We start from the raw sequence: 21,628 nt of genomic DNA, 5'->3' as shown, positions 1-21,628 counted from the left end.
TTAAGAAAATAACGGTTTCGGGCCGATTTCGGGCCGGTGCGGTTTGAGTTCGAGCTAACTAACGGTTTGGGCTAACGGTTTAGAATTGGGTTCACTAACGGTTTGGGTTCGGGTTTACTAACGGTGTGTTTTGAGTACCTTGTTGATATGTGAAATTTATTAAGAGTATGTGAATACATATAAATATTAAGTTATCTCCAAGTCTTTTGTGTTGGGTATTTAAAATCAAACCCTTTTTTCTACAAAGAAATAAAACTTATAGAACTATTATACAAAAGAAAGCTAGCATTTTGATGAATTTTAATGGGTTGTCTCTACTTATTTTCCTCCCCCTTCTTGGTACTTGTAAAAATGGATCAAAATAAAACATAAAAAGATTTTCAAATGATAATACACTTGCTAAATATTTACTAAGCCCATCTTCCAAATGGCGAAAGCTTTGACAAGCTTGTTGTTTGCATATTCCAAAGCAAAACAATTAAGGAAAACAAATGGATATTTGGGGTTTTCTTGTCTTTTACATTTAAATTTAATTTATTTTATTTCTTTATAGCGGGTTTAACGTGGCTGGTTTGGGTTTGGGCGGGTTTGGGGTTGGGGTGGGTGGTGGTGGGGGTGGGGCGGGTGGGGGGGGGGGTGGGGGGGTGGGGGGGGGGGGGGGGTTGGTGGGGATTAAAAGTTGGGGGGGTGGGGGTGGTTGTCGGGGTTTAGGGTGTGTGGGGGGTGGGGGGGGGGGGTATAGTTTGGGGGTGTGGGTTGGGGGAAGGAGGTGGGGGGGGGGGGTGGGGGGGGTGGGGGCTAGGGTGGGGGGGTGGGTTGCTGGGGGGGGGGTGGGGGGGTGTTGTTGGGTTTTGGGGGGGGGGGGGGGGTTGGGGGGGTGGGGGGGGGGGGTGGGGCACAAGATGTTATTTGATTGGAATTTTATAAGTAATCACACATAAATCTCTAACTAAACATCCCATAGATAGGCCCCCCAAGGCCAAAATGTGGAAAGAAAGTATTGATGAACACCGAAGAAATTTTATTTTGCAGGTACAGAAACTAATAATTTTGCTTAATTGAAAAATATCAAGCTCAAGAAGGGTCTCAGCCGAAGCATTTCTGATAGCGTTTTCACCGTGCAGGAATTTTTTCCGTTTTAATTCAGCCCAATCGGAATGTCTTTATCTTTGCTGTTCTTAATTGATACATCCAGTTTCACATTTTGGAAGAAATCTAAAGAAATTCTTGTTGACGTGTATAATGATAATGATGAGTTTTGGAAAGAAATCAAAGAAATTCTTAGTAGGACATTGCCAAACATCATACTCCCATTGCATAAATAAATAAATAAATAAAAGAGAATTAATGAATACAAACAATTACCAATCTGTTGTCGCAGTTAGGATTTCTAGTTTTTCACCCAGGAAACCCGGGTTTAACTCTTGGCAATGGAAATGTCACTTTATAATAATAAACAAATAAAACATAATAAATAAATAAAATTGCAAATAAGAGCATAAATTTTATTTACAAAACGCCCTTTGAGATTTTGTATTGACTTTTATGATTATAGTAGCTGCAAAACTTTTACAAAAGGGAACTTTTTTGTGTGGTACGAAGTAATGAATCTAATTTATTCAGGTTGTGGACATTGATTCATTTCCTTCTATTGTGGCATTTGATTTTTTCTCAGCTAGGATTTCATAAACCTAGAAATGAACTTAGAATATCTATTTTTTTTTTCTCCAGAATAACTCTCTTCCAACAACCAATCCAATTATTAAACCAAAGCAATATTCTACCAAGGCAAACCTCCAATCAAACATACATGTTTCATTATCGTCATCATCTGTATTGGAATGCTTGATGTGGAGTTTTTTTTTTTTTTTGGTAAAGATGTGGGAGTTAAAACTCTACACTTGTTAAAGGAAAACCACATAATCCCTCATTTCCCTCATAGAACGCAATTGAAAACATATTGAATTGGTTCCCTTGTGGAATAATTCCCTTTAAGTCATTGAAGGATAGATTCAAGACTTCAAGAAGCGTTAGATCTGCCAATTGCATTGGGATTTCTCCAGAAAGTTTGATTCTTGATAGATCGATCTAGTGACTCAAGTCCACTTAGATTTCCCATGGAAAATGGAATTTGACCTGTAGGCTATTTCCGCACAAGTTGAGCACTTTCAATGCTTTTAAATTTCCCAATGCATTGGGGATCTTTCCCATAAAGAAATTGTTGGATAGATCAATGCTTGGTGAAGGTGGTTAAAATTTTCTGCATTTCCAAGTACATTCCCTTCTCAATGTAATTCTGTCTTGATAGTAAGTGAGTGCCTCACGGATCTTTTGGGAAGATTCTTTGAGAAAACAACATATCAACACATTATTGACTAGAATGACCAGATCTTCTATCATATCCATAGGGTATCAGACTGCTGATTATGTTACCACAAATATCCAGATTACTCAATTCCTCGAGGCGCTTAACTCAATTTACTGGAACTACTAGTAGCAACAAGAAAGAGAAGCGTGTGCAAAATCAAAAAGTGTAATATGATTCGCATATCAAAACCATGTATTCATAACCAACCATCCCAGAAACCATTTGGCAAGCTTCAACATGTTCTCTTCATATAAAGCTTTATCTGGACAAATAATCATGAAGGCAGCATATTGGCTCTTATTAAGGTGTATGCCTTCGTTTGAATCAAAGGAAAGAGGAGGAAATCAAAGATTATACAATTCCCAGGATGAGGTGCTGAAGAAAACAATCAGGACCATATAAATGCCAGATCATGTGGTGGAATATTCTACTGTGTTTTAGATGCAATTTGAAAGGACTCACAGATGAAAAATCCACGCATTATACTTCCCAAAAGCAGTGGCTTGCCTGGTACTAACTTGTGTGAATTATGAACTTACCAAATGGTTTTTGGAATAATGGAAGGTCCATTATTCAGTGTCCATCCTTGTGGACTGCCTAATGCCGGGGTTGACTATTCTGATTTTAAGATAGCTTCAAGCCTAACATGATGAACTAATTGAACAGTGTCCATCTCTGAACTATCTTATTGTTGAACTCAAAAATTCTAATATTTGATTGACAGTTCATGTTGTTGCTTTGAACCTTAAGTATCATCATCATTAATGATTTGCATTCAGTTGGGTGAAGATCATAGAATTGTTTTCCCTTTAGCATAGTTTTGATCATTTAATCTGTGTATAGGCCAAAAGTATATGGGATGACAATTATATGGAAGAATTTGTTGTTTAACACTTATGCTTTGTTTTCTGAACCAACTTGAAACGCAGGTGAGAGATCTAGCCATGAAGTGATGGGATTTAGTCATATAGAATAATTTAATCTAAAAATTAGAGTATGATTTGCCATGAAAGAGAAGTTCATGCTTTCATATAATAAAGTATGACAGTATGATATACCTTCTAATCTCATTCTAAGATCAGATTGCAGCCAATCCTAACATGGATTGACAATTGAAAATGATTAGATCAAGAAAATCATCTTCTACCTTGGAATACAATGGTGCGTAATACCTTTACACAAGACCCAATTTATTTGGCTGTTTTGCTTGAATCTTTGAGAATTCTTTTTTTACGGAAAGTAAAATACAAGAAATCTCTGAGACCCTGGACCCAAAAAAGAGTTTCTGGATTTGAGCTCATATTCTTAACTCTTTAAGGGCCTGTTTGGTTATTTGAGTTTGAAGATTTTAAAAATCTAGAGATTTCAAATCTATGGAATCATGGTTCATAAAATTAAGCTGTTTGGTTAGCTCTGAATCTTTGGAATGAAATATGTAGATTCATCCTAAAAAAACATTTATGGAGTCATGGTTCAAATGTTTAACGTTTTTATAGTAGGGATGAAATCTCTAGATTTTATCTCATACTCATAAATCTCTGATTCACGATTTTAGTATAAAAAGGTGAATCTCTAGATTTCATGAATACAAGGATTCACCCAACCAAAACGGGTATAAATCTCCCATTTGTGAATCCGAAGATTTCAAGTCTCTGGATTCATGCAACCAAACAGGCCCTAAATTAATTTATGGGTCGTTATTTTCTTTTAAGTTAAGGCTTCTCATGTGTTTTGTTTAAATTGATATATTTTCCATTAACTCCACTTAGGCCTTCTAATATCCACTAACTTAATTAGTTATAGAGTTATAGTTTTGGACAGTGATCCATATGCTATTATTGGGCTTGGCTTAACTTGTGGGCTTTATAGATAAATTGTTCTACTTTTGAGTGGGCCCATCAATGGAGAGTAATTTGCACTCCAATTGATAGTAAGGGACTAAGGGCATTTGATCTGTTAATAGTTTGATATATGAACTTGGGGCTGCTACAGGACCGGGCTGGGTGGAGTTCTTTAAAATTCAATCCCAGCCTAGAATGCTCGTATTAAGTCTATTTCTGCCATGACCATGGCTCAGAGCCGGAAATTCTGATGAGCCAAGCCATTCCAGTCCTAATTGCCCTTGTCCCTCTAAAGTCTAGCATTGGCCTTAGCAAATTTGATATAAAATATCTCAGCTAATTGTAAATGAGATGCCCAATCAAACAGTAAAACTTTCAAAATCCAAACCATTATTTAAAAAAAAAAAAAAAAATTCCAAGGTAATATTGTTGTTCATGTGTTAGTTTTGATATAATAATATATCAACAAGATGCACAACGTAAACACAAATTTTCATGGTCTTTTCAGTTGTTAAATCTAAATCATTTGTGAAGAAACAATGGAACCTCCGAGCTATTGTCTTTGTTAAATCTGATATCAATAATATTTCAAGTTAAAAGCACAAACAAAAAAAAAAAAAAAATTTCATAATCTAACATGTCATTAAATTTGAGTAATCTAACATATGGAAATTGTATGAAGCAATAAAACTACCAACTTTGCCATTAAACTTGATATAAAAAATTAAGAAAAAAAAAATAAAGCAAGAGGTGGAGTCATGGGGATGAAGTGACGCAAGATCAAGATCGGTCAGTGCACGACCAAGGTTAATATAAAGATCAATGTTAATGTCAAATTCAGCCTAAGAAGGGCCTTTTTGGTAGTGATAAATAAACATACTCATTATTTTGATATATTCAAAATAAAATAGTGAGCATGGAGTTGATCAATAAAACTCATGTATCATGTTTGATTGAAGAAAATACTTACAATGATGCTCATGGAGTAATCATAGGTAATAGGAATTCCAAAAATGTGAACACATTGTTAGAAAGATCAAGTACTGCCCAATAGTATCTCACCATACCCTAATTCTATTAGCACCCATTTTTTGGGTAGGAAATTCATTATTCAAGTGGAGAGACCCAAGCAACAAATCAATTATCTCTAAGCCGGGAAGTGAAGGGTAGCCAAATGGTTGTATCCGCATTCAATTAAGCCTTCCGAGCTAAACTCAATTCCTTGAGATCCTAAAAAAAATATAGCAACATTATACGAATTAATGTCAGCAAGGTCTAGGGCAGCTAGTCCTTGTTGATTCTTGAGAAAATTTCTACGAAATTTACCAATATTGCACAATTTCAAACTCAAGTAAGATATTTGAGCATGGACAAAAGTTGATGTCACCACCATGATTATTGTTGGGAAATCATTTCTATCTTCTTCTAAGTAGCCTAAGTCATTCAATGAAAAGTCAAGTATTTTAATTAATGTTTAATCTTTGAAAATGATCTCATAAGGCCCTGTCCTTTCAAATGGTACCTAACAGAAAATGAGATGTTGTGAATAGGAAGAAGCTCATTTACGACTGCCTTTGAAAAGAATTGGTTATTAGACAAATCCAACCACGGCCCTCTCTCTCTAGGTAAAAAACAATAATGAATGGATGGCCCCTTGGAATAAAAATTAAGTCATTCAAGAATAGTTCCTCAAAATGTGAATGAGGATATGGCAATAAGAAATTGTGGTCTAGATTAGTCACATAAAATTTCAGAGAATATGTTCAATGGAAGTTTACTGTAGCACACTTGTTGCTGAAATGTTTTTCTACACAGTTGTGATGGACCTGATTGGCTACTAATTTTGGCATTCAGTTGGAGGTGAAAGACTTTATTTGTGGCATGATATATGGGGAATTTTTCAGTCACAAACCATTCAATTTAGATTTTTATTTTTCATGTTGCCTACTTAAATTGGGCCAAAACTCTTGTTTGTCCACTTAAGTGGCAAAAATTGCATGCAGCCTACACTTGGCCATTTTGAGGAATTACAAGTTATTCATTGTTACTTTTCTGTTAACTTTGAAATTGAAATGACCATTTTGTCCATGGGGTGAAGGAAAATATAAGTTTTTATTTTATTTTATTTTACAAAAGCCTTCTCACTTAATTTTCTAAATTTACAAAAAAAAACTCCATGGGTTCACCAATTCACCTGAATTTGTATTCCATGTGATGTCTTCCCCTTCGCCGCCCGCAAAGAGGGGTTTTTGGTTGCTCTTGCTTTTATTTTACGATTGAAGAGGATGTTCCAAATCTGAAGGGGAAAACACCGGTACAGCTTGAGAAGAAAGTGACTTTGATGTGTTAAAATGGGTGCCTAATAGATCAAAAAAAATTCTGGCTATTGCTCTTCACATTCTTTTTCTCTTTTCTTTCCAAATCTGAAGGGGAAAAAATTCTCTCTATTGCTATAGATTAAGAGGAACCATTTCCTCTTTTGTTGTAGAGACCAAATGGGAGTTGTTATTGCCGAAGATGTGGCTCAGTTTATAAAAGAGAAGCCACCTTAGGAAGGTGCTGATCTGCTTTAAGCAACAGGATGAACCAGTAATGGTGGAAAGACTACTTGGTCAGTTTTATACAACATTGAGGAAGGCTCTGGTGGCTGGTCGTGGTCACCCTCATCGTTTTTGCATTGTTGCCTGTAAATGGGGTAGAAAGAATGTTGGATGTGATGAACCAATTTCTGGTTAGAAGAACTCAAAACCCTCATCATTGCGTGAATTCATTGCGGGAGACAAGGAAGAACTCAAAACCCTAATCGTCTTTGCATCATTGTCTGAAAATAGGGGAGAAAGCAGAATGTTGTTTGTGACAACCAATTTCAGGTATTTTGATCCTCTGCATTCTTTGAGGTTCTAGTTACTGATTTACTTATCAATTTCAGTTTTAGGGTGTTTTCAATTTAGTGTTTGCTCTAGATCTTTTCCAATAGGAGGAGGGGTGGTGGGTATTTTTCCAACAGAGGATGGGGGTGGGTATTGTCACATCCACTCAGTCGGTATCCAACCGAATACTCGAGGGAGTAATCCACAGTCGCAAGATTAGTTTCACATTAAATCAGACACCACTCCACATAATAACATAATCATAAGCAAAAATCAATAAAAGAATCAAACGTTTAAATTATATTAAGTATCAAGAATAACCAAAAGATCACAAACAATGTAGAAGCGAAATCAAAACTGGCATATAACATCTATCCAAAAGGGAAAGTGAAGCTGGAAAGAAAAGAAATCAAATCTCCTAAGGTTTACATCAAGTAAGTGTCCTTAATTAAATGGTAAATATGAAACTCAAAAGTCTTGGTTTCTCAAATAATCTTTGTCTTTCTTAGCGTAGGATTAATCTCTATATGCACAGTCAAGACATGCACACGTGTCATCGTGCATGTCATTACTCTAGTAATATGGTATGTCGTAAACATTGGTCGCTAGCTTCTCAGGATCTTGAAACGTAGAGGCATCTTTATCTGCAACAAATTCTATGTAATAACCCCCATTATTCTAACTTGAAACCCTAGTCGGAAGAAGTTGTGGGCCATCTGAATTGAAGTCCATGTTTCGGTCCCAAAATCCATGGATTTGGATGAAGTTGGTAAAGAACCTACCTTATTGGGAACGAGAAAAAGATCTAGTCAGAATCCAGATGGATTGGGCACGTGAATATCTAGTGCTAGAAATTCAAATTTGGACGTTGTCTATGAGCAAGGTAGAGCCCTTTACATGTTCGTTAAGGTTGTAGCAGACTAGCAATCAACCATAGAGCAAAAAGCTCGAGTACTGAAGAGTACTAGGGGATGGTTGCTTAAGGCGGTCAATTGGCCAAGTTGTGGTTGTTGATTGGAAATTTTGGCGAGAAAACGCTTGTTTGCCATACAACACCCTAACATCCCTAAAACCTAATTTTGCATTATTTTGATCCTCTAGACTACTTGGGATGATTTCAATGTCAGAAAAAGCGTGGAGAAGACAGAGCTCGATTCACTGTGAATTTCACAGAGATTGGATTGACCATTGGACTCTTGAGAAGGTTAGTTGGACTAATTTTTTATCCTATTAATTCTTCCTTTGTAGCGAGTAGTTTTTCTCTCGAATCTCTATTGGAATTGATTGGAGATGAAGAATTATTATTTCTATTGTTTTCGATTAAATCGCTGAGAGAATAGATCTTATGTCTATTTTAATGGCGATTATTCTTTGAAGGAGATTTTAATTCCAGATCTCTGTTAAGTTTTGTTTTCGTTTCTCATTGATTAAAGAGGCTTTTGTAGTCCTCTAAGAATGTGATTTAGATCTGAGATCATCCCAAAATCTATCGATGATGGATGATCAAAAGTTTGAATTTTGGACTTGAAAATTTGTTAGAAATGTTGGCGGTCACTTGAACCGGTCTATTGATTTGACCAACTGCCTTAAGCAACTTGTTGGATTCTAGAGCTTGTTTTGTAATTGTTTATGCTCAGTTTGAATCCTCAAACCCTAACGTGACTTAATGAATATAATTTAGGGGTTTTCTAGGATCTACTAAAGTAGTTGGTTGTGAGGACTTAGCACGTTTATCCGTATTTTTTCGTTGAGTCAGGTAAGGACAAAATTACATATATAACTGGTTGTTTGATATATTGATCTATTTGTTGTTCTAAGCATGCCAATGACTTTACAACTTGCTATAATTACTATTATGCTTGTTTACTTATCAATTATGAATGATGCTCATTGTACTTTTATTCTTTTCATGTTGTGGATTGTTGTTGTTTGGTGCGACTATGACCTTGGGAATACCTAGCCCAATATTGTTGGCTTGGGATATTAACGGCTGTGATGGGACACTGTTTATGATGCCCCCATCACTTTTCATAGTTGTTGTCCATCATGATTAGGATGTCTAGATGCATGGTTAGTCTATCCTTACAAGCTACTACCCTTTTAGCAAGGGTATAAAATTGAGTGACTCATGATGACAGTGGCTGGGTCCTGTGGGAGTTGAAAAGACGGCTTGGGTGTCATGAAGAGGCACATACCCACTATTATCATGTAATGGTAGGGTTGGACTTATGGATATCCAAAAGATGGCTTAGGTGTCATGAGGAGATATGAGAGGCATCCGCCTCAACAATATGTGGATTACCATAGGATTAAGGGATGTTGTTCAAAAGACAGTTTTGGTGTCGTGATGATCAACATTCCTAGGTGGAGAAGGATACTTTGGACCAAAATGGCACTAGGCATGAAGAAAGGTATCTAGACCACATGTAGTGTATTACCTTATGACCTTGCATTGGGTTTAGAATCCCCAACATGCACCAGTACTTAGACCAATGATTGTGATGAAAGAGTATAGACCTATGTCCTAGCTATAGTGATGATGTGGACCGTACGCCTTACTTGAGATTCCAAAAGACGGCTTGGGTGTCATGATTTGGAATCGAGTGACGAGTCCTACCCGAGAGGAGGGTTGGTGCAATCTAAAAGCATGTCTACCTAGATAGAGACTTGCATAGTTACATAGCATTTCACTTATTCATTACTTTAATGCAGTGAGATTAGGGGATATGTATGTGATTGTTGCCTTACTGAATTCATTAGAACTCATTCCTTGTGATTTTCTGGTTTTTCATTCTTAGACGGTTATGCGGAGAAACGAAGAAGCCCCGCATCTATGGGAGAACCCCACTTTGAAGAGATATTGGAGTTGCCGGTGGAAACTGGTTATGATGAACACAAAACTTCCTATGGATGCATGGGATGCTCTTACAGCACCCATTGACAGGAATAAAGCTCTAGTTGTTTGTCATTAGGATAAAGGGATGAAAGAGGGTTTTATGACTCATTTCATAGAGAAATTTGAAAAAGAATACCCTAAAATGTTGAAAGATAATTGTAAACTATAATCAATTTTTATTTTACTTTTCTTCCACTATTACATTCTTATTTAATTTATGTTGTATTCATTCTTAGGATTTTGGAACATTTAATTCCTTTATTAAATTATTGAACTATCTTTTTTAGCTCATGATTGTGGAATTATATGCTTTATTTATTACTGATACTGTAACTAGGATCTTGTGGCTGTGAATCATACCCACGGGTTGTCAGGGCAGATCAGACACTGTCGGGTGGAGTGTAACAATTTAAAACAACAATCCATGAGGGATGAGTTCAAAAGGACTCAACAAGTAATTATATATATATATATATATATATATATATACACACACTAGTTAGAACGTTCACAGCAAATGCACATTTATTTTGATTAAATTTTTTTTGCCCAAACATTTAGATTAGATAGAAAAATGTGGAGTCAATTTTCGTATGGTAAGCATTCTTTAATTCTAATTATTTTTATTTTACAAATAGAAATTTAAAGATTTAGAAGAAAAAGAGAAGAGAGAGATAATGGAGAAATTATTTTTTTTGAGTGTTAGCATAACTTAATTATATATACCATGTGAAAATGAAGTTTCTTTTGGCTTTTAGAGATCGACTTGTTTGTCTTAAGGAGAACATTGTACAATTTCTTTTATAAGTAAATTAAGATTAATTTCACTAAATTTTGTTTGAGAAATGTATTTATTTTTTCCCCCCATTTTCACATAACCTTCATCAAATAGGCATTCATAATGCAATATGCCACTATATTTATACTGGAAATTATTGAAGAATATCTGTAATTTTTTATCCTCGATCAAGTGAGTCCACTTGCCATATCTAGTAGACATGCATTGTACAATAACCCATATTAGCTAGCCTTCTATAGGTTGGGTCTCACTGAGATGCATAAATGAGAGAACTGACGGATACCCAAAAGAATGCCTAACAGGTGCACAACCTGTTGAACCAATTCAAAGAAACAATTGGACATTTCATAAAGGTTGATATTCTTTTTTCTGAAGGAAAAAGATAAATATGTCAAATAAGAAATAAATAATGAGACAACATGTCCCACAATTTAGTGATTTTATCTATGGATTTTGATGAATTTAAATGGATATAATTTGTTACAGGCCATTCAAGCTCCGAAATAAAAGACGAAACTTGAGTTTCCTTAACTCTGTAGAGTGAAATGAGGTTTCTAACCTGTGTTGGTAGGCTAGTTTTGTAAGTTTATAGAGGAAAGCAACATATAATTACATGAAACAGAGGACTGAAATGCATCATCGTCACTTCAACATATCAATGCATAAAACAGAGGAATGAAATGCATCATAAGCTCTTCATTTATTGATTTGATTTCTAGTGTGATTTGCACTTGAAATGAGAAGAGTTGCATAGCAACAATCGTATCTTCCACTCTCATAGGATTGAGCCATAAGCTGGTCGAACTAAACAACTGTGAACAATAATGGTAGGGTTCCCCTGGTGAGAGAAGTATGTAATATTGATTGAATGTGATTAATCAGCCCCAAGATACAACTACTGAGAACAAGTTTGTCGAGTTAAATAACTATGAGCAAATCATGCGCTTGAGCACCAAAACCACATGAAATATAGCAACAAAGTGCATGTAGTGGATGCAAACAGAGCTACAAAGCAATAATTCAAAATGTACCAGACAATAGTAAACTTGAGAAAGATAATCAATATCGAACATTGAACATATAGGTAGGCTACAACACAATCATAAAAGAGAACAAATAGAGATATAAAGACTTACTACAGACTTTGTTGCTAGATTTTCATTTGTCTCAATCAAATGGAAAGAGATAGAAAAATATAAAAATCAGTTAGAGCAAATCGAAATATTCATATACAGTTAATAACCAAAGTAGGGTTTCTATGAAGATTGAAGACAACTGGAGACCTCATTCTCCCATCAAACTCTCCACCTTAACTGAAGAATAAAATGTCACCCAAAAAAAAGAACCTGCTTCACAAAAAACCTTAGTGTCGTTTACCCAATCAAGGTTGATGGGAAAAAGCTTACCAAAAAAATCTTACTTCACCGTCCATGAAGTGATGAGCTTAGCTCAGTGCAACTCTTCATAATTAAGGTGCTTGCTATTAATAGCATGAGAAAAAAACAAGTAGATGAGATTAGGTATCATTTGGGAATCGACCATGCATCAAATGAGGCAAACACACGCACGGACCAGGGGGCGATAGGATAGGCCGGGCTTCAACCAAGAATGTTCGATTTCGAGCCTCTCTCAAAATCCACTCACTTGAGGGTCTTCAGGACTTTAATGGGACACTAGTATTGTCCCAAAAACACCTTTCAATCACTCCAATTAGTCCGAAAGTAAAAAGGCCCAATTTGGCTTTCAGAAAGTCGCTGCGAGGCATCTTACGGAGGTTCAATTGGTTTCAAATGGGTGAAATGGGACTAACAAACACTCAATAAGGGCTAGGAGATATAAAGAAAACTTCAACAAGCATTCAATACTACACAACTTCCACAACTACCACCATTATTGCAATTCCTCATCATGAATACTCCAAGAGAAAGGATGCAAAGAGGGTTTTTGAGTCCTCTTACCTCAACACGAATTCTCCTTGCGACTCATTCTTCAGCACCACCAAAGGAGCAAAGATTCTTCAAAACTCCAAGCTCTCCTTCTCTCCCACGTTCTTAGCCTCCCTCTAGCATAAACAAATCATTTACGAGGTGAGAGAACCATAAAGTACGGCTTTAAGAGCAAAATTTTGAACATACCCCGATCCAAGTAAGGGGCGTGTCGATCAAATCATGCAACTGGCCCTCTATATCCTTCATGCGAAGGCCAATTTCTAAGGGGTTCGAAGGGTAGAAACCTCTAAACATTACCCAATCAATGGTATAATTTACCATGGCATTTGAGTCCCCTAGCATTGATTTTCATGCATGGGAAAGTCCCCTTTTTATGCCTTTTGCACTGACTTTTTCACTCTAACTCAACTAGGGTGGCCGGATCTTCTTCTTGCTCATCCAACTCCAGAGGTTCGATTTCCAAACTCCCCAGCTCAACCTGAATGGTCCACAGTTGCCTTATACTCGTACTCCAGGTTTGCAGACTTGAAACGATGGGTTACAGTCTGGCTCTCGTATTTGGAAATGGAATAAGTGGTTCTATAAAATTTCTAAAGGAGAAAGTAATTTGTAATGCTGTTTTGGGAAGCTATATTTATTTGCCTTTGACCTTGGGCTTACGTCTGTACCTAAAATTTTCTGTACCAACTAATTTCTCTAACCATTTTCCCTCTTCCTCTACTGGGGAATTTCTCAATCACGATTGCTAGAATATTCCATCTTTGGTTATGAATATCCTCCCCCCTAATTTTGTTTCTACTATCATTGAAATTAAGGTGTCATTGAGAGGAGATTCTTGGTTGTTTACTCCTTTAAAATCAAGTGCTCTTTCAATCAAAGTTGCTTATCTGTCTATTCACAGTCTACCATCTCCAACCCCTCCTAAGCTTAAAAATTGGTGGAAGATTTTATGGCATTTGAATATTTTGCCCCATTATAAAAATAAATAAATAAATAAAATTAAAAAAATTTGGAGATTACTAAACAATAATCTTTATTTGAAAGACGTGATGACATCTAATTGCTTGCCCCCCCCCGGGTGCTTTATGTGGGTTAGAAAAAAAAAACTGACATGCACCTCCTCTTTTGGTGCTCATGGATGTCCCACATTTGGAAACAAGGAACTTTGGGGATAGATTTTTGTTCCTATGTTGCTCTGAACCGAATGGAGGTTTTCGTGAACTTATTTTTTATCCCTTCAACAAGACCCAAGTTTGAGATCTTGGGTTTTCTTTGTCCTTATCATCTCTTTTTATTATATTTGGGATAGTTGTAACAAGTTAGCTTTTCAACATAAATCTACTGACCCTAGGGAAGCCAATAAAATAGTAAAGTACTGGCAAACTTGTTTGAAGTTATATGAGATAGGGAATTTTAATTGATGCTCCTTTGGGAACACTTTCTCTCACCACATCTACATTAATAAATCTTAGCTGGCCACTGAGATGATAACCAATGTCTTTGGATTGAAATCCAGAATTATATTTACAGCAAGTAAAGGAATGGAAATGGGCTTTTTGCATGGTGAATGAAGGAGCTAGTGTTTTGCTAAAGGCAGGAAAGCGGTTCTTCTTCGGAACAAGATGCATGCGGCGATGGATGCTCTTATTGTAGTGGATGAATTGGATGTGTTTGAGTAGATCTCTTTAGTCAAGCTCATCACTAACTGTAGGACTTTATGCGAGGCTTTACCTTGTCCTATTAAGCATGTGACCTTCTTCCCTCTCTTTTTGGGTTTGTAAACAAGGGTCTATGCAGGGTTTACTTAATTATGCTATGAACAATGGGGTGTAATTTGGCAGGAAAAAATTTACAGAAAATGAATTAACCAAAAAACAAACAAAAAAGAGATGGGATATGAAATACCTGAGATTTGGATGAAGAAGACATCAAGGAGTCTCTTTATTCTCTCAAATAAATTGATAGAAAATCGTTTCTTTCCAAAGTGAAATGAAGAGCCACGCTTCACATAATCCAGGTTGACTTGCAATAAGAGGGAGCTTACTCGAGATAGATAAGGGAACATAGTAGATCACTTTCCTGTTGGGGTAGCACAAACTACTCCCCCTAAGCTTCTTCACAAAAAAATTGGGGTGGTACTCACATCTGAATAATAATAATAAATAAATTTTAAAGTGGCCTTGGTGGGTCCCACATCAACCCCACCCAATTTTGTGGTAAGGAAGCATCAAAGGATGTGATCTAAACTCAGGAAAGTTAAGCTAGGAGCTCAGAGTGAATCAATTTGAAACACATTAGTAAACATCACCCTTCATGGAAGGAATTGGAATTTACAAGACAAAAAATGATGATTCTTAACGTAATATACTGACACAGTGTATTGTAGTGCAAGTTTAGGTGTGGGTGTCTTTGAAAAATTTCCATAGAAAATATAAAACATAGATACATTTGAAGAGGGCTCAAAATCTTACTCAACCCAAAGATGACTACAGACAAACATCAATTAAACATAATAAAAGAACAAAATTGCAAAAGCAAATACAAGAGATCTCATTGTGGAAATGGATTCACTTTCCTCTATTATGGTGTTTGGTTTTCCTTGATCATTTGCTCTGGTTGGACACCACAAGCCTAGAAATGAACTTAGAACATTTATTTTTTCTCCACAATAGCTCTCGTTCAACAACCAATCCAATTATAACACCAGAGCAATATCCTGCCAACGCAAACCTCCAATCGAGTAAACATGTTTCATCATCATCATCATCGTCTCCTTTTTGGAAAATTGATGTGGGAGGTAAAACTCCGCACTTCTCTGTCAAAGGAAAACCACATAATCCTGCATTTCCCTCGTAGGAAGCATTTGAAAAAGTGTTGAATTGGCTCCCTTGTGGAATAATTCCTGTTAAGTCATTGTAAGATAGATTCAAGACTGCAAGGAACGTCAAACTTGCTAATTGCACCGGGATTTCTCCAAAGAGTATGTTTCTTGAAAGATCAAGTGACTCAAGTCCCCTTAGTTTTCCCATCGAAGATGGAATATGACTTGTTAGGCTATTTCCAGACAAGTTGAGCACTTTCAATGCTTTTAAATTTCCCAATGCATCGGGAATCTTTCCTACAAAGAAGTTGTTGGATAGATCAATGGTGGTGAAGGTGGTTAAAATTTTCTGCATTTCCAAGTATATTCCCTTCTCAATAATTACAATTGTGTCTTGATAGTATGCAGAAGTATTTTGACTATTGTAGTACAAGTCAGATGTATCCTCGTCAAACATCATAGCTTTCCAATGGGAAATGTATTGCAATGGTAAATCTCCACTAAAATTATTAAAAGAGAGATCAACAACATGTAGGCTTGGGAAGGGACGAGAATGAGGTTGGATGGATTGAGCAATCGGACCAGCAAATCTGTTAGACCTCAAAACAAGAACCTGCAACTCAACAAGATTTTCCAACCAATGAGGAAAGGTACCATTCAACTGGTTGTTTGAAATATCCAATAAGGTGAGTAACTTGCAGTTGCCTAGTGATCTTGGAATTCCTCCTTGAAAATTGTTTTTGTTGAGTTTGAGGGTATGCAGATTGCACTCATCTTTGAATAAATCAGGAATGGGTCCTTATAATTTGTTTTCTTCCAAATTTAGCACCCCCATATTGCTTTTGCCGAGGCAAGTTGGAATGTTGCCGCTCAATTTGTTCTTGGACAAATCCAAGATATCAAAATTTCTTACTTTGCAGATTGAGGAAGGGATTTTTCCAGCTAATTTGTTGTCTAAAATTGAAAAGAGATAGGCGGTTTTAGAGAGAAGGGAAGTGAGACTCCCTAAGATATGGGAAACAACCTCAGTATCATACCTATCAAATGTATGGGGAGAGCATGGTGTAGATGATTGACATTCTTCTATCATATTTGAGTGAAGATCAAGTACTTCTAACATGTTGAAGGAGTGATTAGGTAATGGCAATTCCAAACCTGTGATCACGTTGTTAGAAAGGTTCAGATATCTCAAATTCTTTTTCCATATCCATTTGGGTATCTCACCACCAAGTCTATTACCACCAATATGCAGAGCATTCAATTCCTTGATATCCTTAAGGAAATCTGAGAATTTTATAATTCTATTTTCAGAAAGGTCTAGACTAGTTAATTCCTTTTGATTCTTGAGGAAATTTCTTGGGAATTCACTGATGTTGCAGGAATCTAAAATCAAGTACTGAATCTTAGCACCAACAAAATTGATGTCACCACTATGATTATTGCTGTAGAGACCATCATAGGAAAGATTTCTATCCTCTCCTAAGTAGCTAAAGTCATTGAGTGAAAGGTCAAGGTATTCAATTGTACCTTTGATCTTTGAAATTGATCTCATCAGGTCTTCTCCTTTCAAATGGTTGCCCCTCAGACTAAGTCGTGAGAAAGAAGAGGAGATGTTGTGAACAGGAGGAGGCTCATTTATGACTCCGTCGAATTGGTTATTGGACAAGTCCAATGACCATATTGACGGGAGAAAAAACAATGAAGAATGGATGGGCCCTTGGAGTAAGTTGTTGTCCAATATTAGTGATTTAAGATTGGGAAACCTACCCTTGAAAAAGTAATCAGGAATTTGACCACTCAGACTGTTGTATGAAAGGACCAACCATCTAAGCTGCGTAAGATTAGCAATAGAAGGAGGGACTAATCCAGATAAGTTACAATCATCGACCAATAATTCCTCCAAAAACAAGAGGTTTCCAATTGAACTTGGTAACATCCCTTGGCACGTTGTCCAACCAATGGACAAAGAGTGAAGAGAGGTGTTCATTTGAGGGAATTCTGGAAAATGAACCAAGAGGAGAGGATTATCAGATAAGTCTATGCTACTCAACTTAGGTTGAAGAAAAACACTGCTTGGGAAATCTCCGTGGAATCCACAACTCCTAAGGCTAAGGACAGTGAGAGAAGTGAGATTCATCAAAGAACTTGGTATTGTGGAAGTGAGATTCTTGTTGAAATCAAGGTATAGCTCTGTCAAAGAGCGAAAGCTCGAGATCGATGCATCCATGGGACCTGTAAGTGAACACTCTATCAATGACAACACATGAAGGTTAGGGAGTGCAGATGATAAGTGATGACACCAATCCCTATTTATTTGAGCTGACAAGTTCACCCCACCAAGCCGGAGTTCTCTTAACATGGTTAAGGTTTGGACGAATGCTCTCAAATTAGGAATTTCAAGTTGTGGCAATAAACCCCTGTTTGAAGAGAGGTCAAGTGAAACCAAATTGGTAAGGTTGGAGATTTCAGGTGGGATTTGACCATCAAAGTAGTTCTTAGAAAGATCAAGTGAAACCAACTTGGTGAGATTTGAGATTTCAGATGGGATTTGGCCCTGAAAGTTATTCCAAGAAAGATCAAGAGAAACCAACTCGATAAGGTTTGAGATTTCATATGGGATTTGGCCATGAAATTCATTGACAGAAAGACCAAGAGAAACCAAATTGGTAAGATTTGAGATTTCAGATGGGATTTGGCCCTGAAAGTTATTCCAAGAAAGATCAAGAGAAACCAATTGTATAAGTTGAGACATATTTTTTGGGAATTGTCCTGAAAGAGTTACCTGAGAGGTTGAGATGCAATAATCCAGAGTCTTACAAAGCCTGATGGTGCAAAGTAATCAAACTTGTTCCATGAGATGTCGAGCATTTGAAGGTGAAGGAGATTGAAGAGAGTACTATTGGAATGAATGGAACCACCGAGCAACGAATCGGAGAGAGCAAGGCCAACTACATGACCAGTAGTGCCATCGCAAGAGATGCCTTCCCAGAAGCAGCAATCAGTATTTGGCTTCCACGAGTTGAGAGATGAAGGATAGTTGGTAGAAACACTGGAGTGCTTTTGCTTAAATTGAAGCAAAGCAGAGCGCTCATCATGAAGACATAAATAAGAAGCAGGAGAAGGAGAAGGAGAAGAAAGGAAACAAGGCTGAAACAGAACTAGTAAGAAAAGAAGGAACTGCCAAGACATTCTTCCTTTCTATTTCTTCAAAGGAAGTAAAAAAGGTTTGGGTTTTGTAAATGTTGGACGATTGATGCATGAAGGAGTTCTCCTTGCCACTTATTTATAGACAAACCATGAGAGACAATCTTTAAGAAGAAGAATCCTAATAATAGAAACGTTTTGTATGTAAATACAGGATATATTATAAATTATTTCCATTTTCTAAATCTATGGGGTAGTCATACGACAAAGTTGGATCCATTATCATAATTAGATTAAATAGTATGTAAATACAGGATATATGAAGTTGACTTGATTTATAGAGATGAGGTCAAGAAGAGAAAGAGATGATCATATAATGAAAGTCTGTTTCAGAGAAGAATCTTATTAGTGGATACGCGTTGCATGAGTTTCAATCACTGGGGTTATTTAATAAGAAGAGGTCCCGCGAAGGAGAAGAAAAGAAATAATTGCCGGTGACTTTGACCTTGACTCTTTGGCCGTACAACAAATCAATGACAACACTTTTGTGGTTAGAGAAAGTCATTAGCTAGTGAGTTGAAGATGCCTTACGTACCTAGTTGGTTCGAGCTTTCAATTTCAGATTTTCACATGCAATGGAATTGTGATTTGTTTTAACATGAAAAATCGAGGTTTCTTTTAGGGTGATTTAACAATGGATTTACTTTTCATATCAAAGTGAGGAAGTTTCATGTACACTGACCACCTCATTCACCGTAAATCATTAATTAGACTAGTGTTTAAATTCAGGCTAAGTGTGGGTTAGGAGGAATTGGAGTCATCAGGACTGAGTTTACATGATGATGTAGAGTGTGGATCATCTCCCCTGATGGGACGGGAGCACCTTGTGCTCTGCTGATGGCTTTACAATCACAAATTATGTGGAGCTCATAAATAAATAAAATAAAACATTTTAAAAAAATCCCATTAAAAAAATAGTTTTCTCAATTCCAACCCTCGATTGGGTGTTCCATATACTCTGATGTGTTCCATTGAAGATTATCAATACATTATTGACTAGAATGACTGGATCATTCCAAGTAATGCCATATACTCTGCTGTGCTAGTCTTTCAAAAGTTTGGAAGCCTCTAGGCATGAATGAATTGGAACAAATAAGACAAAAGGCAAACTAATAATGGACGAAAGAGAGTGAAAAGAAGAAGAAAAGAAACTAATGCATCTAGTTGCTGCCAGCTAGCTTTCTTTTCTTGACCTTAACTGCATGATGGGTCTTATGGGGTGAGGCTAAGAATCAAATCCTGAAGAATATAAGATGTGAACTTAGCTTTAAGACTACCAAAAGAAGAACTTAGGAGTGAGTGATGGGTCATCTAAGCAAATGCTTTAAGACTTCTTAGTGGGTGGCGGGTCATTTGGGCAAACGCTTTATGACCCCTTAGTCAATGGCGGGTCATCTGGGCAAACACGTTTTTTCTTTTTTTGGGTAAAGGGAACGTTTTAAGACTTCTTTGGCATGAGAAAGTCATTCCAAGTTTGGAAGATGCACTTCCTTGTGTTTTGGAGTCTTCAAATTTACATACGCAATGCAATGGTGATTGTCTTTTAACATTGAAAATCAAGTTTACTTTTAAAAAGAGTGATAACAATTAGGGGTATAAATGGATAATCGAAATTTGCTTCCGAATTTGCATCCACATTCGTTTAGGGGTATCCAAATCCGTCCGATTACTAATAGGATGCAGATATGGTATACCTCTTTCTTACCGATTATTATCCGTCCGAAAAAAATCATCCAATTAAGTTACTTATTTAGATTTATTTTTCTTCTTTTTATAAATTTTTTACCTGTAATATGTGACTATTTTTCTAGATTTTATACTAAAATAGCTACCAAAGTTGCTAAATTCTTAAATTTCAAACCTTGCTCTCACAAATAAAATGGTAAAGATGTAAACAGCTAGTCAAAAACTTGTATTCAATTTGTATTCATGCCCACTTAGAAGAATCTACTAAAGAAAATAATTATCCGATTATCATCCGAATCCGACTAAATCCTTCAGAAAACCGATAGGATATTATCCGAATCCGTCCGAATATAATAGGATGCGGATATAGTATTACCACTATCCGATCCAAATCCGAATCCAGTCCAATCCGTTTACACCCCTAATAACAATGGAATTACTTATATTTGCTTGGATAAAGTTATATATTTTCCCAATCTTCTTCTAGTTTTTGGTGCCTTAATACACTTTTATGGTGGATGTTGGGGAGATAAAAACATTAGGGGAAATTTGGTTACAGAAATCTAGGACTTTGAAATGAAATAGGATTTTATATTTATGGATTTCAAATCTGTAGATTCATGGTTAAAAAAATTAAGGGATAATTACTATTGACCCCCTGTACTTTGATTTTATTACTATTGTATCCCCTGTACTTTTCAAAATTACTAATCCAACCTTCAACTTTGTTTATAATTACTATTGCCCCCCTACCGTTAAGTTCCGTTAGTTAACTGATGATGTGGCATCTTTATATTTTCTCATAAACCCCAAAATACCCTTATACTTATCTTTTACTTATTTACCTTTTTGTCAAGTTACAGTAGTACCCTTAATTAATTGTGGACAAAAAAAATAACTATAATCCGTTTTATTTTCCAAAAAAATAATAATAATAAATAACACCACCAAATAAAAAAAGAATGATTGAATAAAACTCAAATAAAACCGAAGAGGAAGGAAAATCGAATTCAACTCAAATTGGAAAGTGAGTATCACCTAAAATTTTTTCAGAATAAATGAAGTTTAGTGAGGGTGGGAAACCAAATTGGATTTGGATTTTGTTCATTTCTTTAATTCAAAATAAATAAAGTTTAGTGAAGGTGGGTAACCAAATCGAATTTGAATTTTGCTCATTTCTTTAATTCAAAATAG

At 36.3% G+C, this 21,628-nt stretch overlaps 1 protein-coding gene across 1 annotated transcript; it reads right to left on the bottom strand.

Moving 5' to 3' along the window:
- Nucleotides 1–14,223: 14,223 nt before the first annotated feature.
- Nucleotides 14,224–18,780, bottom strand: LOC149011192 (receptor-like protein 49). The gene is given in 2 exon segments (XM_089164007.1): nt 14,224–18,138; nt 18,351–18,780. Coding segments are annotated over 2 exon segments (3,231 nt in total). The 5' UTR covers nt 18,734–18,780; the 3' UTR covers nt 14,224–15,290.
- Nucleotides 18,781–21,628: the final 2,848 nt, after the last annotated feature.

This window comes from Hakea prostrata, chromosome 7, assembly GCF_041222555.1.
Source record: "Hakea prostrata isolate BN-2017 chromosome 7, UWA_Hpros_2, whole genome shotgun sequence".
NCBI lineage: Eukaryota > Viridiplantae > Streptophyta > Magnoliopsida > Proteales > Proteaceae > Hakea > Hakea prostrata.
Note: the sequence above shows the minus strand (reverse complement) of the source record. Positions and strands in the feature narration are given on the sequence as shown.